The sequence below is a fragment of the Pongo abelii genome, chromosome 18 (assembly GCF_028885655.2).
Source record: "Pongo abelii isolate AG06213 chromosome 18, NHGRI_mPonAbe1-v2.0_pri, whole genome shotgun sequence".
NCBI classification, from domain to species: Eukaryota; Metazoa; Chordata; class Mammalia; order Primates; family Hominidae; genus Pongo; species Pongo abelii.
Window position 1 is genome coordinate 8,957,004 of NC_072003.2, and position 18,329 is coordinate 8,975,332.

At 43.3% G+C, this 18,329-nt stretch overlaps 1 protein-coding gene across 38 annotated transcripts in view; it reads left to right on the top strand.

The window, feature by feature from the left end:
* Positions 1-18,329, top strand: part of RBFOX1 (RNA binding fox-1 homolog 1) — a 2,503,848-nt gene that overhangs the window by 2,437,167 nt on the left and 48,352 nt on the right. For all 38 annotated transcript variants that reach the window (XM_054533103.2, XM_054533097.1, XM_054533099.1 and 35 more), the window contains 1 exon segment: positions 7,926-8,058. In XM_054533103.2, coding sequence (XP_054389078.2) covers positions 7,926-8,058 — 133 coding nt within the window.

The window sequence follows — 18,329 nt, forward strand, 5'->3', positions numbered from 1 at the left end:
CCTTTCTCCCCCACCCACCACTCCCCCCCCGCCCTTTTTTTTTTGCCAAACTCTGGAAGTACCAGATTTTTTTAAAAACTGAAGAACCTTTCCATTTTTGTTTAGAGCTAGAACTTCATAAGCGCCATCATGTTAAAATTTTCATTTAAGGCCATTTAAAGAGAGTGACCTAGTTGTGTGTAAAATCCTGTATTATAAACCAATTTCATATACTTTTGAGATTCGTTCTGAAAAAGGAGAAAACATATTTTGCCATTTGGAAAAAATGAGGTTTTTTGACTCTTCATTGTGATGTTCATTGCACGATGCCCTGCCTCGGAAATTGCTGCTCTATGAGCTAGGGCTGGTGGTTTATTTCGCCTCAGTATGTTACCTATTACGCCACTTCTTAATTTATGGTCCAGCACATGGAATGGGAGTTCCCCCAAGGGGAATCCTACAAAACCATCAACCTGCTGTTGAAAGCACATCTGCACCCCCAGAATTGTGTAAGCGAATATTTCCTACCATAAATTACCCACAGAACAATTTCACCCCAAATTTGCATGAATCTCTCTCCATCTTAAAACCTTCCAAGGATGGGGTAATGTGTCATTATGGAGCAAAGGGAGAGGAGGAGCGGGACAAAGAGAGCCCCCCTCATCCATTCGGATGCCCACCTTTTCCAGGGCATCTGGCAATCTCATGCAAATTCAAACTAGCGCACAAATGCAAAGAATAATTGCCCATTAAAGCGGTTGTATATTTTTATGGCTTTGATGCAGAATCCGCCCCCCTGTCGGGTTTTGCATCTGCTACTCTTCCATCTCTCCCAGAGCTCTAAAACTTTAATATGCAGTTTATAACCCTCAAGTATTTTCCACTGGTTTTTTGTTTCTTCTCTTGGGATTTCCTGGCTGGTGAGATGATCTCATTTGTGTTTCTTTTCAAAGGTAAGCACCATGTTCGTAAAAGAGGGAGAGAAGACACACTCTTCACTGTAAATACATTGAGTGCAGGGCTCATTGGAGGTGGGAGGTGGGGGCTTTGTTTTTGAGGGGGAGACAGGCAGTTAGCAGTTGACACTTTAGTAAATGGCCCATTTGGCCGGTGGATACACCCACACGTCTTCCTTTTTAAAATGTTGATTTGCCGTGATACTTGAGCACCACCACAGCGTGCCTCTTGTTACATCCCTAAAGCTTCCATTTCATCGAGTTCCATGGGACAGAACTTCTTATTCCCAAGAACTGAGATGGTTACTCTACTAACCTCCCCCAAAATATGCTCTGTATATAAATCTAGCTGAAGGGTGAGAGTGGGTGGTCTGGAAATGCTTATGTGTCAACAAGATGCTCAATTGGTATTTTCTCTGAAAGCTCTTGCCCTGTTTTGAGAGAAATTCATTTTTAGCTTATGAGCTGAATCCAATTTGTGTTGTAGTGATACCAGATTTTTCTCTTTGATTCATGTTGGATAAGGCTTCAGAAGGAATCTCTTCAGTATAATGAACCTATGGGTTTTCTTGTTTCCCTCATGCCAAAAACTAAGGATTTATACTATATCCACAAATCAACCTGCATCCTTTCCATTGTTCCTTATTGATGGTCTGCTTACATGTGAGTTAACTTGAAATTGAACTAGGAAAAAAAAAAAAAAAGCAAACTTCCAGTGTTGGGGTTTAGAAATGACCATTGTTTGGTGTCTTTTTCCCCTAACATTTTTTTTTTTTAATTAACAAAGAGGCATTTACAAATACTGGATAGGGCGATGTTTGACTTTTAACATTGATTTAAACATTTTATTTCACAGTCTAGAAATGGAGAGAACATTGTGAGTTTCCACTGGGCATTTTGCATTGACTTTATTAAATAGTCATTCATTGCCCACTTACTGGATCTAGACTTCTAAACTAGGGTATTTGGCATGTCTGGATCCAGACATCTAAACTAGGATAGATGACATAACTCTCACTCAACAAAATATAAGTGCCATACCTCAAAGTAAACATGTGAGAGGTTCGCTTTCTATGTGGTCAAAAAACAGTTTTAGTCTTGTTTATTTTGTGTCTGAATCATCTGTCCAGGTAATTATCTTAAATATACATTTTACCATGTTCCAGAATCCTACAGACCACCACACCTGTAGGCAAATAATAAAAGCATCCATTCTTCCACGCTGTGCTGGGTTTTTTAAAGGAAGTGTGGCAAACAGTTGTGTGTGTGCATGTGTGTATTTTGCCCTTGAAATGGATTATTTGTGTTAGTGGCATGCGAAGAAGCCATGTTGTCCCTAAACCAACAATTGAGGAAAATATTATTATTATTATTATTTTTTTTTTTGAGACTGAGTCTTGGTCTGTCACCCAGGCTGGAGTGCAGTGGCACGATTTCTGCTCACTGCAACCTCCACCTCTCCTGGGTTCAAGCAATTCTCCCGCCTCAGCTTCCCGAGTAGCTGGGACTACAGGTGCATGCCACCACACCCAGCTAATTTTTGTATTTTTAGTAGAGATGGGGTTTCATCATGTTTGCCAGGATGATCTTAATCTCTTGACCTTGTGATCTGCCCACCTTGGCCTCCTAAAGTGTTGGGATTACAGGTGTGAGCCACTGTGCCTGACCAGGAAAATTCTTCTAATAAAGGTGGGAAGAAACACAGAAGGCACAGCTACAAATCAGAAGAGTTTGGAATTATCAAGATTGTTGTTTTCTGTTGTTTCTGGTTGCACACAATTATTTTATTCAGGGACTATTGTTGCTGGGTTGTCAGAGAGCATTGTCTGGGGCTATATGGAAGGGAGAGATGTGATGAAGACCTTTTAATAGGTGTTACCTGTCTGGGGCCAAAACTGGAGTCCTGCTTTTCCCCTGAACAAGAAACAATTTTAAATCCTGATAGTGTGCTGCCATCGAGGAGAATTTAAATGAATTGAGGGCACTGATAATTCCAAGTGCAACAAACTTGGTCCAAGCAGCCTCCCCTTGCTTGATTGAAATCATACTCATTCAAAATCTGGTTACTTTTTCCGAGACAATGAAACACGTACAAGGGTAGAAGTGGAAATTATCTTTCTAGGGATTGTGACTAAGTTTCAGCTGTGTTACAGGAAAGGGGTTCCTATCCAGACCCCAAGAGAGGATTCTTGGATCTTGTGCAAAAAAGAATTCAGGGCGAGTCCACAGTGCAAAGCAAAAGCAAGCTTATAAAGAAAGTAAAATGCGGAAAGTGCAGCTACTCCATGGACAGTAGGATGTTCCCAAAAGTAAAAGGAGGAGCATGTCCACCCCTAGGTATAATACTTGTTTATATAGGATAAAAAATAATAAGATCATGGGGGAAATGTGCTCTGCTACAAGGGTTTGTGATAAAGGATTAATTTTCTTAATTATTATATTTTGCAAGAATCAATATTATCTTTAAAGCAAATTTAGGAATCCTTCTGTTCGCAAGATATTGGGATATCAGGACACTGCTAAAGTCTGGGTCTGTTTAGTAAACATAATCAATCTGTTTCCTTAACCGCAAACATCCAGAGGCCAGGAATACCTAACTTTCTGGGAATATAGTCCAGCAGGTCTTGGCCTCATTTTTCCTAGCCCTCACTTAAGATGGAGTCGCTCTGGTTTGAACACCTCTAATGGTTGTGTTGCTTGCGTGCTGTTTATCTGCAAATTCTGGGCAGGTCACTTTGTACACAGCACAGTGTTATAGAAGGTGGACAGTGAAGAGGTGGTGGCTGTACTCTCCCAGAAGGAAGACAAACATTGGTTAACCACTGACAGGGTGTCCAGGCACAGTATTAGGTACCTGATACCTGCTTGGTACCAGTTCCTCATCCTAATTGATGAGCAGAACATGGAGAATCAACATCCTTAGGCAGCTTGCATGCACGCACCAGTAAGCGTCCTTCTCCTTCATTTCTGTGACTCAAGCTAATGATTTTTACATGAACCAGGGGAGGAACAGGGCAGCCCTCTTTAGAAAAAAATTCCAAAATGATTGAAAGGAAGGATTGTAATGAAGGCAGGAATTAATAAAGAAATGAAGGGAGAGGAGAGGAAGAAGAGGGAGAGGAAGAAGAGGGAGGGGAGAAAGGAAAAGGAGGAGGGAAGGACAGGAAGGAGGGAAGACAAAAGGAAGAAAGAGGGAGGGAAGGACAGCAGGGAGGGAAGGCAAAAGGAAGGAAGAAAAAGGGAGGGGAGAAGGAATAAAAAAGAAAGGAGCAAGTATAAGAAGGAAGGAAAGAATGTAAGAAAGAAAGGAATGTGATCGATGAGCATTTTTCTAACTAGAGATTTCACGAAAGGGCCCCTTGGCCAGCCCTAGATAAACAAGAGATCACTGAAAATACCATCCACCCAGGACACTTGAATCCTCCAGCCCTTTCTCCATGAAGCCTCTGGCCCAAAGCATGACCTGTGGAACTCTTTTTTTTTTTTTTTTTTTTTTTTTTTGCCAAGGGTACCTGGCCTTCCAGGAAGGCACTATTTAAGCCAGGAATTGATTTTCAGTCCTTTATGTGTTCTTTTCACCAAATAAGAAGTCCCCCAATGTGCCCTGCTTGGGAGAACCCAAAGAACCTCCTAGGAGGACTTGTAAATATCCTGCATCAGGAAATCCATTTTCTCCCTGTAACAAAGAGGGTACAAAATGGAATCCTGGCTCCACGCTCTTAACAGCACGTGCTCCCCTCTCTCTCTCTTGCCAAGCTTCTGTTTCATGTTATATCTCAACATCTAAATCCTCCAAGAATTATTGTAAAAGCTGCTTGTGGCTGAGAGGGAGCTTGTCTGGCTCACTCGGCTCCATAGCCAGTGATAATGAATGGGTCAGCATAATTACCATGTTTCCTCACACAGGCAACCAGCTGCTCTGCCAGATTGTGAATTTTTCATCTTCTTTATTTCAAAATCCAGGGTGTTCCTCTGAAAACTTAATAGTTGAACTGTGGCAAGAAGATTTGGAGTCAAAGCCATTCCCACTCATTTTCTCCCCAGTCCTGAAGCAAGTGTCTCATCTCTCATTACTTCTGGGCTTTTATGATATTAGGATTTACTCGTGTTCCCCATTAAGACCCCACACCTCTCTGCAGTTTCAAGCATACCAGTTGCCACACGATCCAGGAAACTCAGGTGCTAGGAGCTGGCAAAAAAAGTTAAATAAAATGGCGTGATCTGTCTTTAGCAAGAATAAAAAAGTTAAAAATAACCTTTATGGTCCTCTCAGATACAAATAGAAAGACGGAATCATTCTGGGTTCTACAATCTTCGTATTTTATCCGCGTTGTGATAGAAAGATGCGGTAGAATCCATAGAATAGGGTGGCTGTGGGACCTTTAAGAACACACAGAATTCCAGATAATAGCCAGTTGGTCTTCACTTTGGTCAGGTTTGGGGGTTTTATTTGGGCCCTTATAATTGCAAGAGTAATTTGGAATGGCTTCTGTGGCAAACCCCACCCGCTCCCTTCACCTACCATGTAGGTACAAACATACCCTATCTATGGGTGTAATTGTAATTCTTGGAGTTCTAAGTGCAGTACATGGTCACCCCGTCCAACCTCCTTGGTAGCAGCCAGGGCCTCCAGTGAGGCTTCTCATGCACATTTTTTCCTTCCAATTCTTTTGCCTTTTGCTCCTTCTGCAACCCTCACCTGGGTCCATGCATCAGTGTGTGTGGTAAAAGACTCTGAATAATGGGGAGACACAAGGTGGAACGCTTCTACTCCTGAGGCTGATAGTGGGAAGGGAAAAAGCTCTTCTTGGCAGTTGGATAGAGGGTGGAGACAACTTTAACATGAAATAAACTACAACCCCTGCCCCGTGAGAGGTCTGCTCTTCTGCAGAAAGCCTGGAAAAGGAGTTGGTTGTGCTGGGTTAACTAAGAGTGCTTCCTTCATGGTGGGCCTTTTGAGCCTTTCCTGTGGCTCTCCTGGGACAGGGACTTCCCAAATGCGTTTTTTCAGAAAAGCATTCTCTGTGGACACAGTTTGGGAAACAATGCCTGCTGCTTAGTGAGATGGGACAAGCGTAGTGAGTATGGGGAGAGCACTGGGAGGGTTAGAGAAGCGAACTGAGCTTGAAGGAAAAGTGGTTTGCTGACTCTGTGGGCCCTGGTGAGTTACGATTTGCATGAGGAGGGAGGAAGGACATCCCAGGTAGAGGAAACAGTGTTGGTTATCAGGGGACTTGGGTAACCATCAGGCATCCTCTGTGGACACAGTTTGGGAAACTTGCCTGCTACTTAGTGAGATGGGACAAGCGTAGTCAGTATGGTCAGAGCACTGGGAGAGTCAGAGAAGCCAACTGAACTTAAAGGCAAAAGTGGTTTCCTGGCCCCATGGGCCCTGATGAGTTAGGATTTGCATGAAAGGGGAGGAAGGGAATCCCAGAGACAGGAAACAGCAATAGTTATCAGGGGGCTGGGGTAATCATCAGGCTTAATTCCCCTTCCTAACTCCTCCTCACCTCCTCATCTTGCTCAGAGAATTCTACCCAAGGGAAGATATCCCTTCCCACATTCTTCTTCTTATTTCAGTCAGGGTCTTGCTCTGTCACTCAGGCTGGAATGCAGTGGTGCCATCTCGGCTCACTGCAACCTCCACCTCCCAGGTTCAAGCAATTCTCCTGCCTCAGCCTCCCAAGTAGCTGGAATTACAGGCATGCGCCACCACGCCTGACCAATTTTTGTATTTTTAGTAGAGATGGGGTTTCACCATATTGTCCAGGCTGGTCTCGAACTCCTGACCTCGTGATCCACCTGCCTCAGCCTCCCAAAGTGCTGGGATTACAGGCATGAGCCACCGTGCCCAGCCCCCGACATTCTCTTTTTAAGGGTCCGGGTCCCAGACTTCTCCCATATTTGTAATCGTGGTGGTTGCCTTTGCCTTTAAATGCTGCACAAGGGTTTAGCAGGCTTATGAGATGTTGGTAATAAGCTGTTTCTCATGGCATGTGTGGTTTGTGCACTCAAACCACATACATATGTCGGTGGGAATACTTCAATTAGAAGTTTTAACAAGTGATATCTGTGCATGAAGGAAACTGTGGAAAAATAGGATGGGGGAAAGTTATGAATAAAAACCACTCATGCAGTTCAGCCCCAGAGATTGCTAGTATGTGGAAACTTGTGTATATGTGTATACAAATATGTTCATATCAGCATATGTACATATATGTATATATACATGCACACATTCATACACATGTACACATGCATATTCACATATGTGTATTTTGCATGCAAATACACCTGTACATATATACATAGGTATGTGATTGATAAGACATCACACATCTTGCAATCTGCCCTTTTAAAAATATGTATGTGGGTTGGGTGTGGTTGGTGCATAACTGTAATCTCAGCACTTTGGGAGGTGGAGACAGGAGGACTGCTTGAACCCAGGACTTCAAGGCCAGCCGGGGCAACATAGGGAGATCCACATCTCTACAAAACATTAAAAAATTAGCCAGGCATGTTAGCACGCTGCTATCTATGGTCCCAGCTACTTGGGAGGCTGAGGTAGGAGGATCACTTGAGCCCTGGAAGTCGAGGGTGCAGTGAGCCATGATTGCACCACTGCACTCCAGCCTGGGGGACAGAGCCAGTCCCTGTCTCAAATAAATTCATTAATTAAATACTCATGCAGTGAGCTTTTCTCCCGTTATTTAGAATTCTTTGCAAATGTTTGTCAGTCACCATATTCTCCTGGGCAAAGGGCCCACTGTGGTAACTACCCATCCTCTCTGGAGTCCCACCCAGGCCACCGTGCTGCTCTCTGCTTTTTAACCTCCTGACTCCGGGAAGCAGGCGGGGGTCCTGCTGGGGCCCTGTTCAGGGACAAGTGTTCCCGGGGCAGTTCCCTCCACAGCAGGGTGTGCATCTGACAGCCTATGCTCTCTCTCTCTCTCTCTCTCTCTCTCTCTCTCCTCTCTTGCTCCGCAGTGCCAGGCTTCCCATATCCAGCAGCCACCGCTGCGGCCGCCTACCGAGGGGCGCACCTGCGAGGCCGCGGTCGCACCGTGTACAACACCTTCAGGGCCGCGGCGCCCCCGCCTCCGATCCCGGCCTACGGCGGGTAAGTGGGGCAGCCTCCTGGGTGGGCCTCCCTGCACCAGCCCTCCCTCCCCAGTGGCACGGAGCTATTTGCGAGCGCATGATGGTCTTGATTCCCCCTCCGCCACCCCCAGAACCGCCCCCAGCATGCAGCCCAGCGCGCACCTGCAGTGGAGCACCTTGCTAAGAGTATTGAAAAATGAGTGTAATTTGTCCTGTCATGGTTGGTGCCTTTAAGCATTCTACATGTCACATGTTGTTATGTAAATTCTCTTTGAGACTGAATGCTGGAGAACAGAGAAATGGTTACAGCCAAAGATGTATTTCTGATGATTGCAAACATCTGGTTATTAAGGAGGTTGGACCACATTTGCTCCTTGAATTCTTCCGCAGAGATTTTCATACATAAAAATCACTGGGCTGGTCTTGCTCCCCTCCCCAGGGATATCTTGGTTCACGAACCTTTGCCTGCAAAGAGAAAATTAGGTGTTGAGTCACATGCAAACATACAAGAATTAATGAAATTGGACTTAAGATGCGTTGTAGTTGCATTTTCCAAAATGGCATTTGCCTTCCTTTCTCCTCTGTGGGGACAATGCAAATTAGTTTGTTTCCCATTGCCAATTTGGTCCTTCTGTGCATAGACTTTGATATTGCCAGGCGAATGTCAAGGAATGGTGTGAATGCTCAGTAAAAGAAAAAAAATGATAGTGGTGTGTTTGGTGGCAGTCTTGAAATGCTAGTCCCTCTGTCCTTCTTTTAAGGCTCCTCCTAGAATATTCTTGCACCTCTGCAGTCAGGGAGAAAGGGATGCCTCCAAGGCAGTGGCCCTAGACCAGGGGACATTTGCAAGGTCTAGAGACATTTTTGGTTTTCACAACAGGAATGGAGAGATGCTATGTCCTCTATTGGGTGGAGTCTAGGGATGTTGTTTGACAGCCCCCAACAAGAAAGAATTCTCAGGCTCAAAGTCAGTCATGCTGCAGCTGAGAAACCCTGCTCTATGTTAAATTCAGCAATCCCCACAAAGTCTGGCACGAGGCTTCCCTGGCCAGTGACTGACTGGCTTCCTGGCGTGTAGAAGAAAATATGGCTGCATTTAAGACTGTGTGAAAAGGGTTTAATGCCCTTTTTATAGCTCTGTTGCTTGTAAATCTTTCAGAAAATCTACATTAGCCTAGATCATCTATTATACTCATGACAAAAGGAAACACTTTTTTTCATTACGTATTCATTCTAAACCACAGCATTTGAAATGTTTCAAAAATAAACGCAAAAAAGTTAAGGGTAAAAAGAAACGAGAGTAGGTAAAACCATCAGAGAAGGGAAAATTAAGGAAAAGTAGTAAGACAATGTCCATCAAATTTCTTGTGTAGTCATTAGAATTGGGTCAACTTTGAGCTTCTTGGACAAAACAAGAGCTCTCTCTATACATACACATATTTTAACTGAAAAGACGGTGGATAGTAACAAACCAAGAATGAACTGGCTATAAATTCTCCCTAATGCCTATCAAATGTATTTGCATGTCTTAAGCCTTTTATGTGACCATGTAATATAAGGAATTGTTGATAGTATAATTTTTATCTCTGGTATCACAGCAATGAGCCCATTTTATGGATCCAGAAATGTAAAAATAAAGATTTGTTATTCCCAAGATCATGTACTGAGTTATGAAGGAAAAAGAAAATCCCAAGTTACCTTTGGGCTCATATAATTACTAAAGCAAGATTCGTACGCTATAAATGCAAAATTGCACTTACACCACGTTGTTCTCAGTACATGGCAGTTGAAGTGTTTTGGTATATCTACCATCAGTATCTCACTACTATGTTAAACAGCAAAAGAAATAATAGAGGAAAATTATATGGCTTATCCTCACATGAACAATTTATAAACATCTCAGAATAACACACCTGCTGTAAAATCAAAATTAGCTAACTTATAATGAACATGCTCTTTGCTGTGAATAACCATGCATAACTAATTAATGCCATGTTTCACCAGGGAGAGACACAGGCATTTCCAAATGATGAAACAATGTGTTTGTAACTACTTGGGATGAAAATTAATTTTAATATTCCAGCAATATCTGTGATCAGTTTGGTTATAGTGGTGGATTATGCCTCCTTGCTGATAACAGTATGGCTGGAATTCTAAAGCCCTACTTGGAAGCAAGATCAAATTCTCAGCAGAGAAGTAGGAACCCCAGCAGGACTAAGATTGCAAGCATTCATGTCTGCAATAATCTATTAGAGCAAGGTACTGGTCAAAAAGAAGGAAATTCATCTGGTTGCCTGGGTGTTTCACTGGATTACAAACTTACGGGAATGAATTGGCACGGAATGAAAAACTTTGAGCCCACCATCTTAAAGTTTTCCTTTTCCTCTGGAATAAACAGATTAGGCTGCAGGAGATGGCAAGGGATGGTTCCTTTTGGAAAGGAAGAGAGCAGAGTGGGACACAGGGCAGGAGTTGGCTAGAAGCGTTTCCCTGTGTTCACGGAAAGCAAGTAGCAAAGAGGTTGGAAATACTTGTTTTCAGAAAGTAACATCATCAGGATTCAGGTGGTCCAGAGAGTGGATTTCCTGTAGCCTTTTATCTCTAAAGTCCTTTGGAGGAAAACTTCTAAGATTTGACTGATGTCTTTACCCCAGCCCAGTTCAGCTCACCCTATGACCCTATGACTCACACCTGTCGTGTTTTAGGCACTATTGTGTGCTAAAGAGACAAACGGCACCTTGAGAGGTATTTCTTCTGGTTGGGGCAGGGGGTGACATACAAGCCGACAATTTCAATAAATGTGATAAGTGATACAAGAGGGTATTGTGTGAACACCGGGGAAAGGTCCTTAGCCCAGGTTGGGTGTTTACAGAAGACATCCCAGAAGAGAAGAAATATGGGATATATGTAAGTCCAAACATTTCCTAAATTGCCACAGTGAAATCTTATCCTGTGACCCCCTCCTCCACCTACACCCCCAGCAATCTCCATCTTTTCTAAGAGGTCGCCTAACAAACTACATTTAAGAATTTGTTTCCACTGTCACCAATTGATGGCATATCTACCAACCTAAATCGTTCTTCCTGAAGTATCCAATATGAATCTATATTGTTACTAAAATACCAGTCAAAAAGGTGTCCTAGGTCCATGCATGGCTTCCACATTTTTTTCCTCCTGGGAGATTGAAGAAAATATCCTTTAGGATCTCCATGGCTACCTTTGTGGAAACTTGTGTGACCCTTGGGGGTATCCAACATAAAGATAGTCACACGAGTAGAGTCCCTAAGGGTGCCCTACATCCATTTCCTTTAAAAAAATGTTTTTTTGGAGATGGAGTCTCACTCTGTCACCCAGGCTTGAGTGCAATGATGCAATCTCGACTCACTGCAACCTCCACCTCCTGAGTTCAAGTGATTCTCCCACCTCAGGCTCCTAAGTAGCTGGGATTACAGGTGCCCACCACCACACCTGGCTAATTTTTGTATTTTTAATACAGATGGGGTTTCACCGTGTTGGCCAGGTTGGTCTTGAACTCCTGACCTCAGGTGATCCCCCCAACCTGGGCCTCCCAAAGTGCTGGGATTATAGGCGTGGGCCACCACGCCTAGCCATTCATCCATTTCCCTTTATTGATTTGCCTTTTCCTTCCATGTCTTGATATTTCCTGAAGCCCTTCCATGCAGCTGAAGAACATAGGTTATGAAGAGGCTCCATTTTGTCTCACATGCCTAAATAGAAACCTCTTGGGACATTAACACATGATGGTTCCTCCAGGGGTAGGGACAGTTGTGGACCACGGTGGGATCATAGGTACAAGTGGAAAACCCTTTACCAAACCAACCAACTTCCAACTGATTGCCAACATCAACTGAATGAGACTGAGTGAAGAGTTAGAAAGTAATGTCTACATAGTCTATGGAATTTTACCGTCCTAGGAAGACACTGGATTTAAGGTAAATAAGACTGGGCCCCATTATTCTACCCATACTGGCTTGGATAGCTTACTAAACATCTGTAGACACAGTTTCCTTAAGCGAGAGTGGGGGGTATATCTGCCACCATAGAGCTGATATAGGGTGAAGTAGGGAAATCCATGTAAGGTGACAACTTGGTCCATCCTATGACATGCATTCAGTGAACTGTACCTACTGTTCTCCAGGTTGATGAACTTAGCGACTTTATTAACCACCCGTAGTCTTCTTTCTCAACATCCCCTTTTGCTTGTGGTTGAGTACAAAAGAAGATCCCATGTCTCTCCCTCTATGCATTATTTATCTTTGCTAGGGGGCACTTGCAGTTTCACAGCCCTCCATTTCCTTCAAGCCACAGAAATGGTTGAGGCATTTAAATTGCTTATGGAACATGTAGATTGAAGATACAATATTGAGTAGGGAACAGTCACAGAGGAGAGTAGAGTTTTCCTTATTTCTCCTTGCATTTGATCCTGGACTCAATTTGATTGATTGAGAAGCCACAATGCCCAGTCTAGCTTCCTATGACTCACATTTGGGAGGAATTACCCATCAGGTAATTGCTATTCAGGGAGCTCACAAGCTGATTATCTATGCATGAAGACAGCAAGTGGAGGCTTTGGAGACAAACCCTGTAGACTTAGTATCTTTGATGTTAGAAAACAGCAGCTAAATCCCAATCCCCTCCCTCAAAGAGGAACTCCATGAGTACCTATTATGTACCATGCATATTTCATGTGCGTACAATGGGGCGCTCTAATGGAGCATCACATGAGTTATTTTTGAGATGGAGTCTTGCTCTGTCACCCAGGCTGAAATGCAGTGGTACAATCTCTGCTCACTGCAACCTCCTCCTCCTGGGTTCAAGCAATTCTCCTGTCTTCAGCCGCCCAGGTAGCTGGGATTATAAGCACATGCCACCACACCCAGCTAATTTTTGTATTTTTAGTAGGGACAAGGTTTCATCATATTGGCCAGGCTGGTCTCAAACTCCTGACTTCAAGTGATCTGCCCACCTCGGCCTCCCAAAGTGCTGGGATTACAGGCATGTGCCACGGCCCCCTGGCCGTGTTTTTATTATTATTCTAAGCCTAAGCAACTAGTGTCAGCTGTAGGCTTTTGGTCTTGTTCTCCAGGTATCTCTGATCAAGATTTTCTGCCCTTTCTCAGGTAATTGTCATACATCTGTGTAAACTTCCCAGAGTTACCTTGAGAAGTATTTGGGAAGACGCTATACGATTTGGGGTATAAGAAAGAAAACAACATCCCAGGAGAAAACTTAAAGCTGGTCAGTGGAAGAACAAATAGATCCTTTGGAAATGTTTTCACGTTAAGTCCCAAAAAAGCCTCCAACAACAGTCTCTGGGACTATGGGCGTATCTTTCTGTGTACAGATCAGTCATGCTTTCTGGTTTTATCTTCTAAATATCTAAATCCCCAACCTGTATTACCTGATGCTTAGGAACTGTTTTTAGTATAAATACTAGGAACAGAAGTCATCATTACCGATTCTCAGAATACTTTACACACAGGGGCGTCCAATCTTTTGGTTTCCCTGGGACACACTGAAAGAATTGACTTGGGCCACACATAAAATACACACACACTAACTGCAGCTGATGAGCAAAAAAAAAGAGAAAAGAAAAAAAGAATCTCATAATGTTTTAAGAAAGTTAATGAGTTTGTGTTGGGGCTGCATTCAAAGCTGTCCTGGGCCACATGCAGCCTATGGGCTGCAGTTTGGACAAGATTCCTTTGCAGAATTCTTTTTTACAAAGTGTGACTTCTTATTTGCTAGTTTCAAAATGTAACCCAAACAGCCTCTTAATAGCATGAACTTATAGACAAACATCATGAATAAGTGGTCTTTAAAGCCTTTTTTTGGAGGGAAGAATGTGAAAAGACATTTTCACAGATGCCTTTAATAATCTGATTAAAAATTCCCTAGGAAAATACGTACAAACAGCACACACACACCCAAATTCTATACAAATGCCAGCGAGTTTCTGATCCCCCCGATATCCATTAAAAAATAGCAGTATTTGGACACATAAAAAAGTTTATTTTCTAGTTGGAAGGGGCCTCAGGGTAGAACAATTGTAAACTGCCTTTTCTATAAGAATATACTTGTGGCTGGTATATATTATATTACACGAGCAGATTGTATAGTTTGGGCATTTTATACTTTTTTTTTAAAGTAAACTAATTTTCTATAGTGCAATCACTCCCTGCTTGCATTCATTCAAATATTTAACTACTGGTATTACTTTTCTAAGAAAATAAGATGTGCATTTGCATTATGTCCTTGCAAAAGCATATTGAGTCCCAGTGTGATTGACAAACAATACAATTACCTTTGCATGGCTAGACGGACCGTCTCTGCATTGAAATAGGAGTGCACCTGTTTAGTGCACGATGGTAACTCCCTTCTCTCCTAACTCTTCTCTGGTTAATTTCTCTATAGCTGCACCGCAGACATGGATCCCTGTGCCTCTTTCCCTACATATCTTATATTTTAAGTGCAGCTGTTTGATGAGGCTTTAAAAATTATTTGGATACATTTTTGGAAACTAGCATGAGGCTTTGTGATGATAACTTTCCTGTAACCAGCTCCTCCATTAGAATATGACCTAGGAGGCTGACCTTCAGTTTTGTCTCAAATGTAAAGTACAATAACACTTGGAGGATGGTGTTGCATAGAGCAATGATTCTCATATTCCTGGGACCAATAGCATCAGCATCATCTGTCAACTTGTTAGAAATGTAAGCTCTTAGATGCTGTCATCCGGATCTATTGAATCAGAACCTGTTGGCTGGGCATGGGGCCCAGCCATCTGTGTTTCAAAAGTCCTCCAGGTGATTCTGATACACATTCAAGTTTGACCACCACTGCCTGCCATAGTACTTAAGAGTTTGCACTGTGGAGCCAGACTCCCTGGGCTCAAATCCCAGTTCAGACAATACCCAGCCCTCTCTGAGTTTCTACATGTCTAAAGAGGCGATGATCACATTGTCCATCTCATAGGGGTATTCTAAGGACTGAGTGGGATCATGAGCACAGAACGTCTAGACTAGGGACTGATCCATGGTAAGTGTTCTACAGATGTGAGTAGTGGGGGTAGTGGTGCTCGTGCTGTTACTATTAGGGAGAAAAACAATGTTTTGGTAAAATTGGCTTCCCATTTACGTGGCTTTATTTCGCACTGCCAGTGAGGATAACTACATTGCTTCCACATTTTTTAGAGTTATCCCAAAGATAGATCACTCATCCTTTCCATTTCTCTCCAATATATGTGCACTTTGAAAACAAGTAATCCCTTCATGATGGGGTTTATAACGGCAGCTACAATCATCTTCTCGCTGTGAAACCACCATATTTAGACCCTAATGCTTATACCTTTCCCCCCAGCCCTCCAAGAAGCCAGACCATGGGTCTTCCAGCCATAGGTCTTGCCTTGCAGTACCCTCGCCCCACCACCCTTTGCCTTGACAGCTCTTCACTCCTCTCTACCGAGCCAAGGCTTTGAGGTTTCTGTGCCATTTGCTCAGCCTCTCTCATCTCTGCTGCTGGCCCTGCCGCTTTCCATTCCACATTCAGGGCACCTCTGTTGCTCTCTCCTGCAGTATCTATCCCAGCTGTGATTCTACAGTTTTATGCATAATTTGTGACTGTGTGTCCCACTCCCTGTACACTCTGGGAGGGCAGGTTTACTGAGGGGGCCTGCTGCTTCGGTCTTCATGCCTCGGCATAGTAGTTGGGGTACAGGAAACCTTTCAGTCATAGAGAAATAGTACGTATTTGGCTTGTTTGAGCTTTTCACAATGAGAAAGCTAGACTAGTTCTTCTTTGGTTCAATGTCTCATCAGTGTAGGATGTCAGCATCCCCCAAGTAACTTTCCATAGCCCACAGTGGAGGACAAAGCATGGCAATCAGGTTACCCTACTGAGCAGAGACTCCTAAGAGCAAACATCACAGCATGTTCTTTCCTCAACTCTGGGCAATGTTGGTACAAATAGGCTTGACATGGAGGCACCAAACTGGCCATGGTGCATAACAACTTGTCTTAATGCAAGAAGGGATCAGTTTCGTGGCCAGAGCTCACCCTCAGCCATATCAAACAACCCCAAGTCTTGGCCCACACCCATGCCATGTGCCCCGTTGGAACAGCCTCCAAGGCCTGGGCTCAGTTCTTCTCTCCATCATTTACAGAAGATCGGAGACAGATGAGGTTCCACCGTTGAGATCTTTAGAAGTCATTATTTCCCATATTTAAAGGTATATGTTTCATATTTGGTGACAAATATATTGTTTACTTCTAGACTGCTGTCTAGTCTCTTGCCCTGGTCTCCTAATTCAGGTTCGAGTCTGTTAATCGTATTTCTCCTCCATTGACAACAGCCACCAATACTGAATAGCCAAATCAGAGACAAACCTGAGACTCCTCCCAACCCATTATTGAATTCTACCTGGAGCTGGTAAAGCAACGACTCAATCTCCTTCTGACACCTTCTTATGCCCACCCTTCCCTCTAAAATATGAGCCCTATTCACCCAGTTATTGCCCATCTTCTAGGTAACAAGCAGTGTGTCAGGAATTGAGATAGAATGTTAGTTAAGCCACAGGGTGTAGCTTTTAAGGTGCAATGAGTCACATGCACACAGACCTTTAATGTGAGGCAGAAATTGACGAGTAGCTCAGATAAGAGTCTGAAAAATGATGCTGGTGTTCATAGTGGGAAAAGTCACCCAGCTGCAGGTGAGCACCGGGTCTCAGACATGGTGACCTTGTTAGAGCTACAGTGTTAAGGATGATGCCACCCATCCCTTTGCAAGCATTATCTTACGAGACCCTTCCTTGAGGTAGGCACTTACCTATTTTCCCTTTTTAACAGATGAGTAAGTGAGGTTCAGATATCTCAAGTAATATGTCCAAAGGCACTGAGCTGTTGATTGAGGACGCCGCACCTTGACTCAAATGCCCACGTGCTTCCCATCTAACTTGGCTCTTGAATGGTCATCTCACTGCTTTTGGATGAGGATACTGGAATAAAGGGCATTGCCAGCACAAGGCATTGCACGTGCAAGGGCATGGCAGCGTGAAAGAATGGGATGGAGCTGTTTTGATATGGCTAAGTGATCAGTCCGGTGGTTTGTGACCCAAACTAAATATTTGTTGCTCCTTCTCTTTCATCACACCTGTTCCAAGTCCTGTTGGCAGAGGGTGGCTCTCCCTTCTGACCCCCCAACCAACATTCTCTATGTTGGAAATGTTGAAAAAGAATTCAAAGCATAGCTCAGGACGCTGCACACCTCAGCATCTTGGATTAGGGCTTTATGCCACTTCACAAGTGCTCTTGTGAACTGTAGCCCTCCCGGATTAAATATGAACAGCAGCTGAAAGCTATTCCTACCAACCTCCTTAGAGTGTGAAATCCCTGCCACATTTTTAAGGACAGCGGCACTTGGAGTTTAGTCAATCAACTGCAAAATACTCTAAGAAGCACACTAGAGTGTTCTCCAGCAAACCAGTGTCGCAGCTGCGTGTGTGTGTCAGTACTCTGTGTGTGTGTGTGTGTGTGTTGTAAAATGCCTTCCCTTGGCTCAATATGCTTTGCTTACATGTGGGTTCACTCTGCTACAGAAACCTGCTGGAATCCTTTGGTATTAAAGTTGTGTTTCTATTAGAACCTCAGCCTCATTCAATGGTGGGGCTCGTTGGTCCTTTGCCGGAATCATAACTCATCTAGAAACATCATGGGAAGGTATCGGGGAAGATTGCAAATAACTACGATCCTTTTAAAAACAGGCATTTAGAAACAGTTTCATATGCAGGATGCCTTGTGATCCTTACAAAAACCTGTGAAGGCTACATATGATTCTCGTTAAACTCATTTTCATGCTTAGGAAATATAAATCAGTTTCTCACGACCACGTAGCTAAGAGCTTCTTTTCCTGGTTGTTTTACTCAAAGTATACCAAAAAGCTTCTGGGGAATCATTCCCTAACCCCTGTCCCCAGCCCTCTGAAGTCTCTTCTCTCTGGGATGGTCACTATATGGGTGGCAACCAGAGAGCTGCTATCAGATTGGGCTTGTTCAATCAAGGTGTGGGACTTTGGTTAGTCTAGATATAATTTATGTGAACATGCAGATATTCACATGTATATACCCTTGTACATATAAGTACACAAATACATATAAATAAGTATACACATACATATATACATGTTTACATACATGTATACACTATAGACAAATACAAACATGCATTCCTACACTTGTCCATATTAACACACACGAAAATGCACACAATGCACTTG